Source organism: Amphimedon queenslandica, unplaced genomic scaffold, assembly GCF_000090795.2.
Source record: "Amphimedon queenslandica unplaced genomic scaffold, v1.1 AMPQUscaffold_13490, whole genome shotgun sequence".
Classification (NCBI taxonomy): Eukaryota; Metazoa; Porifera; class Demospongiae; order Haplosclerida; family Niphatidae; genus Amphimedon; species Amphimedon queenslandica.
In genome coordinates, this window is record NW_003546274.1 from 441231 (window position 1) to 447984 (window position 6754).

General features: G+C 36.3%; 3 protein-coding genes and 1 long non-coding RNA gene across 4 annotated transcripts in view; all 4 read right to left on the reverse strand.

Moving 5' to 3' along the window:
- The window catches only part of LOC100642048 (uncharacterized), a 24153-nt gene that overhangs the window by 1764 nt on the left and 15635 nt on the right, over positions 1–6754 (reverse strand). The gene's annotated exons all lie outside the window — the stretch shown is intronic.
- On the reverse strand, positions 1119–1533 carry LOC109580490 (uncharacterized). Its single transcript, XR_002184253.1, has 2 exons — positions 1408–1533; positions 1119–1353 (listed from the first exon to the last, which is right to left on the reverse strand). It is a non-coding gene; the product is annotated as an uncharacterized LOC109580490 (long non-coding RNA).
- On the reverse strand, positions 2149–5981 carry LOC100631392 (uncharacterized). Its single transcript, XM_003384523.3, has 15 exons — positions 5878–5981; positions 5290–5817; positions 4739–5242; positions 4303–4692; positions 4162–4256; positions 3984–4049; positions 3846–3893; positions 3648–3799; positions 3387–3600; positions 3270–3337; positions 3071–3224; positions 2930–3022; positions 2765–2878; positions 2628–2713; positions 2149–2584 (listed from the first exon to the last, which is right to left on the reverse strand). Exons 1-15 carry the CDS (start codon positions 5936–5938, stop codon positions 2410–2412), a joined length of 2748 nt encoding a protein of 915 aa, XP_003384571.3. The 5' UTR covers positions 5939–5981; the 3' UTR covers positions 2149–2409.
- LOC100631648 (probable serine/threonine-protein kinase mkcC) overlaps positions 6051–6754 on the reverse strand; it is a 26010-nt gene continuing 25306 nt past the window's right edge. Inside the window, exons 13-16 of the mRNA XM_019993723.1 lie at positions 6708–6737; positions 6544–6657; positions 6382–6467; positions 6051–6334 (exon numbers count right to left, since the gene is read on the reverse strand). Coding sequence (XP_019849282.1) covers positions 6163–6334; positions 6382–6467; positions 6544–6657; positions 6708–6737 — 402 coding nt within the window. The 3' untranslated portion in view covers positions 6051–6162. The remainder of the gene's footprint in view (positions 6335–6381; positions 6468–6543; positions 6658–6707; positions 6738–6754) is intronic.

Sequence of the window (6754 nt, forward strand, 5' to 3'; positions counted from 1 at the left end):
TGATTGATATCAAAATACCAGTACTATATACTATATCTGATGTACTGCTACTGTACAATGAACTGGAACTGGTACTGTACTGATTGGAGGATGAACTACTGTAATACAATGAGTTAAACATCTCTAACGTACTGGTAACTATTGGAGAATTGGAATGCAACACTGGTACACTGGTAGATGGTATACTGGAATGCAACTCTGGTACACTGGTAGATGGTACACTGGAATGAAACTCTGGTACACTGGTAGGTGGTACACTAGAATACAACACTGGTAAACTGGTAGGTTGTACACTGGAATATAACACTGGTACACTGGTTGGTGGTACACTGAAATACAACACTGGTACACTGGTAGGTGGTATACTGGAATATAACACTGGTATACTGGTAGGTAGTATACTGGAATGCAACTCTGGTACACTGGTAGGTGGTATACTGGAATATAACACTGGTACACTGGTAGATGGTACACTGGAATACAACACTGGTAGACTGGTAGGTAGTACACTGGAATACAACACTGGTACACTGGTAGATGGTATACTGGAATACAACACTGGTACACTGGTAGGTGGTATACTGGAATACAGTAGATTGGTAGATATGGTGTGTAATGGTTCCCTAGTTTGAGACAATACAGCAACTGAAGGGACTATACTGTTGCTTGATAGGCCCCCATAGTTGCTTACTGTTGATATACTAATGGATTCTTCAGTTATAAAATAGCTAGTGATTAACTGTTGACTGGTAATAGAGGGTTGCATTGATAATAATGTAATTAGAGTGGGTGTGGCCTCCTCTGATAATGATAACGGCAAATATGAGTCAGTTGTTGAATATTCACTCAACAAGTCAGCTACTGATGAAGGAGTGGCTAGATAAAATGAATCTTCAGATTTCATTGGATAAAACACAGATGAGGTAGCAGTAGGTATCAGTAATGAACTGACATCAGTACTATATTGACCAGACGTAACAGATACCTTGTAAGAAGCATAGGCGGCTGCAGGATTTGACTACTAGTCGGGCATGGGTGTGGCACAGGAAATGGGTTGGGCGTGCAAAGTGCGCCGCAATTTTGGCCACACCCTCTTTTACACACCCTTTTTAGCACAATTTTTTGGTAGCGAAGGTTATTGTAATAAAGTAGTGGGTGGTGTAGCTCCAACACTGACTTCTGTAGTGGTAATAGTACTAGTAGTAGTATTAGTAGAGGAAGTAGAAGAATAGGGTGATGGAGAATGAGCAACAATTGACTGTACATCAATTGTAGCTGTAAAAACTGTAGCTGTATCAACCACAAGAGTAGACTGAGACTCATGATCATCAACTGATTCAGCAAGAGACTGACCTAAAGTAAGAATTATGAGATAATCTGTATTATTGACTTCTATACTGTACTTACTAGGTTCACTTCAGTTGTAAACTGTTGTTCCTTTTTAGCAGGCTTGTTCACAAAGGACATAGTGAAGCTAGTCCAGGCTTTTAGACATTGCCACGCAACTGACAAGAAAAGAACACTGAAATAGCACTAAATAATGAAATGATTATGCTTTCTAGTGTTGCTGTGGTGGCCCACTGTGATTGGCACCAAAGTCTTACCACCTCGAGCTCCTCCTTTATTTAGTCTCTCTTCATCACCTTGTTTCAGCCTGCCATTTATGCATTCATAATTATAAGGTTTTCATAAAAAATTGAAATTATAATTGCAATAACTGTTATTAACTATTAATTAACCATAGAATAACTATTAATTATGGTGATGTCACACTTCCGGTCAGAATTTTTGGTCGGGCATTGCCCCTAAATGCCCGACCCTGCAGCCGCCTATGCTCTTGAAGGACTCTTAGTGTACTAGTTAAATAGCTTCCAACTGCACTAGCTCTTATATTTTGTGCTCTGTATGTTACTAATGATTGGTTCATTAGTCTGGTACATTCCTGCCCTTGCTCAATACCTAATAAAATGGACATTGAAGGAAACAGATCAGTTGGTACGATTCATGGCCTTACAGAAAAGCCACAGAAGAGTGACAAGACGTATATACGAGAGAGAGTACTCCATCTCCAAACAGCACTAATCAAGCCAGTCTATTTCCTGTTTCCTTACGTAATATGACGTTTGATGGTTATTAGTTCTATTTTTATTATTATTTTGTTATACACAAAAATAAAAAAGAAAGATACACATGAATTAACTTAAAGGGGTAGTCATTAATTATTATTTTAAAATATTATTATAACTAAAACAAAAGAAATTGTACATACATTAACAGAGTTAAAAGTTTAGTATATATCTAGTACTGTCACTACTGTGAGTTGATGCAGATAATAAAACATCTAATTAAACATTCATTTGCACACGACACGGAATAAAAAATTAATAAAAAGAAGCACCACACACTACATCACTGTGTGTACATTTTTTGCAAGTCATCATATAAGTCAAAAGCAGTTTCCAGTGGACCACCCACAACAGTGCTCTCCTCTTCCTTAGAAACCTCATTTAACAACTCAACATCAGAGAGAAGCAATCTTGATACCAGATCTACAAATGTAGGACGACCACCAGTATCTGGGTGCCTATACAAACACAATTAAATAATACAAGTCCATCAGCACATACCAGCATTGTATCATAATCTCGTAAAGAGTCCTGGGGCAGCCAGGAGGAGGAGGAAGACGAAATCCTGAATTAATCAGATCTATGCACTATCAAAGAATATATGTGAAAGACACCCTGTGCTAATAGAGTGTATTTACTTGTTCATTGGTGTAGTTTTCAAATGGTTTATGTCCCAGACTCCATATCTCATACACCACTACACCATAACTCCATACATCACTAGCACTGGAATAACGCCTGTAGTTCAATGCCTGTCATTATTAGGTAACAAACAATACAATGGGCTATGTATTTCTTCATACCTCTGGAGCTGTCCATTTGACAGGGATCTTGCATGCATTAGCAACATAGTAATTGTCATCTTCCAGATCTCTGGACATTCCAAAGTCAGCAATCTAAAATTATAAAAAGATAAACTTAACACAGTAAGCTAATGGCTATACATTGCATAATCCTTGCTTTGCTATCAGAATATTCCTAGCAGCCAAGTCTCTGTGTACAAACCCTTTCTTAGACAAGTAATCCATACCTGAAGCAATCTGACGACAGAAACTGAGCAGTAGACCTGGTACTGTTGATGCTACGAGTTCTCCTGGTCTATAATACACAATATTAATAACATAATCTACTGATAGTACATACTGTGGTTGGAGAGTGTGAAGGTATTGTCTCATGTCTCCATGAGGTATTAACTCCAGTACTATCATCATCTGTTCTCAATATAATAAAAATAATTATTAATTATATTAATTAACCCACTGGCTCTCCAACAGTGACCATTCCATGCAACTTGACAATGTTAGGATGATGAAACTGACCCATAATGGCTGCCTCTTGAAGAAACTTGACCTTCTCATCCTCTGATGTGTTATTATTGAGTGTTTTAATGGCAACATCTACTGGACCAGTAGGAGACTCCCATACACCTTTATTAACACTACCAAACTGTCCTGAACCAAGATGATCTGTTATTCTATTGATATATGTAAATTAAGAAATGATTCAGGCATAACTACTTACACTATCTGACTATGCAGTATTTCTCTAAATTTGTAGCTTGTGAATTGTTTATAAATAAGTTCACAGTCACTACCAGGCTGCCAGTACTCTTCCGTTTCAGTGAAGAAAGCATTGTCAGTTATACCCATAGTACCAGTCCTTGATAATTCAGGCTATATTAAGGGGATTCTACATCAACATAAAAATTACAATGCTTACTTCTTTTAATGAATTGGCAAAGCTCTTAGAATGAGCCTTAAATTGAGCCTAAGACAAAAATAATTCAGTCACATCAAAAGTTAGAAGTTACGACAAACCATGAAACATTCCTCATTGATCACAATTAACATAGCTTACTATTTTTGGATGTGCTGTACTAGCCTTTAATTCAGCATATGGTTGTGCCAACGGTGTGGGCTCCATCTACAACAATATCCTGTTACATTATATATGGCATATTTTTAAGCACATGACCAGCTCATTATGGTCATTGTTATTATTAGTGATTAGGCAGCAATAAGTTAGTCATACTTACATATACAGAAGCTTCCGGCTCAAAATACTCCCCACTATTATTCATTTCATATTGATTCTCAGCTTCAGAGTGTGATTTAAAATTACCAACACTACCTGCAAAAAATTATCTAATATATTTAAACAACATCATTAAAATTACCTCCATACAATGGGTTCTCTAGGTTATCTAGTGTTGAAAACTTCTCATCTGGTATAAGTTGATCCTTACTAAATGTAGCCACATCTCTTTGTCCATTGCTCAATTCTTTCTTTTTATTCTTTCTCTTAATAAAGATGACTATGGCAATAATGATGATAGCAGTTATTGAAGGAATGAAAAGGAGTAGTATTACAACTGTTGCCACTATAGCACCAACAGAAGATCCTGAAGGAGCTTGTGTGACATCATTAGATGGATTCACTGATACTGATACAGATCCTGACACTAATACAGATCTTGACACTGATACAAATCCTGACACTGATGCAGTGCCAATAATATTTGATACAGATACAGTTCCACTGCTAATAACTGTAGTAGTAGAAATATCTATAGTGTTTACAATCCATTATATTATGGCAATGTTTATACTTACTGATTTCTGCTGCAATTAATGGATAATTATTAGCAACAGATTCCAGTGATCCTGTTATAGTTGATAATGCACCACCAGCTCTAAACCTATTAAGTGGGCCACTCTGTATCTGTTCATAAAATACTAATCGACTTGAACTTGGTGAAGGAATATAAACACCAAATATGTCTCCTTTCTGGAACTGCAGTGGAGTCTGAGGAATAAACTCATAGAGATTAGTACCAATCATTGTAATGTTATTAAATGTGATTGAACTAAATGAAACTTTATTGTAACTACTTGATTGTTGACGCCATATCTGGAACTCTGCTAATGCATTTTGATTATTGGTTTGATTCTCAGCTCCAAAGATCCATTTAGTAACTGATCCATTACACAAGAAGAACATATCAAGGTACAAATACTGTCTTTGATTTTGAAACATTTGTGATCGATGAATTCTAAGAGCATTTTCACTAATAAATGAAGCATTGATTGAATTGGCACTATTAACACAGTATCCATCTAATGATAGTAAAATAATTTAATGATACAGTGAGTGTGTGTCTTACCTGTTACTGGATATACTAATATCAACTGGTTTGTGGTGGTTGGAAGGTTGTTCAAATTAAAACTACTTTCACCGAATGTTTCCTGTCTGCTCCTGAAGCTGACCCCTGGAACATTATCAATGTAGTATAATCTAACGATACTGAGTCCTTGATCTGGTTGTGATACAGCTAACAGGTCTCCACTCATTACTGGTATAGGAGGATTGAGTGGATATTCAAACACTCCACTAGTACTGACATTAGAGGTAGAATAATAAATAGTTCTCTCAGTCACTAGGTTATAATTATTAGAGTTACCAGCACGTCTAAAGACCTGGACACTTGGAAACAGAGTATAGTTGTCAGGTCTCACATCAATACCCAATATAAGACTGGTTATAGTGGATGAACAATTGAACTGATACTCATGAAGGACTCTTAGTGTACTAGTTAAATAGTTTCCAACTGCATTAGTTCTTATATTTTGTGCTCTGTATGTTACTAATGATTGGTCCATTAGCCTCGTACATTCCTGTCCCTGCCCAATACCTAATAAAAATGGAGATTGAAAGAAAAAGATCAGTTAGCACTGACGATTTATGACCTTACAGCAAAGCCAGAGAAGACAAATGATTGACAAAGAGCCTCGGAAAGAGTCGAGCAACTCCATCTAATCCTCGATCTAATCCCACTATACTAATAAATGATAGATCTACTGTATCTAGGCTGTATCTATCGAGGTATTTATACTTTGTAGGCCCTTAACCGCTTCCTGTTTCCTGTTTTATGTGATGTTTGCAAACATTTTAAATTGAAACCACACAACAATTAAAATGAGACTACACATATTAGATACAAATGCACGCTTGCATGCATTTCTTCATAGACATTAGTTTACAGTATATAAGTATTTTGTAAGTCAGTGTATGAATCATGAGCACTCTCCAGTGATCCTCCTAATGCTGTGCCTTCCCTTTCAACAACTTCACTCAGTTTTTTTATATCAGACGAACCAAATCTTGAGACTATGTCAGCAAATGTAGGACGGCCACTTGTTTTTGGATGCCTAAAAGTAAAAATAAAGCAAAATGAATCATCTGGATGTACACATACCAGCATTGTATCATGATCTTATATACAGGCCTGGGACAACCAGGAGGAGGAGGAAGACGATATCCTGTATCTATCAACTTCACATACTAAAATTAAAAAAATTAATGAATAATATACTATACAATAATATTTGATCAATAATCCATGATAAAAATAATTTACCTCTTGATTGGAAAAATTTTCAAATGGTTTATGTCCCAGACTCCATATCTCATACATTACTACACCATAACTCCATACATCACTAGCACTGGAATAACGCTTGAATTTCAAAGCCTATTATTATTAGAGGAATAACAGTTAAATCTAGCTGCTGTTAATTTTACTTCAGGGGATGTCCATTTGACAGGAATCATCTTTGCAGTAGATACAT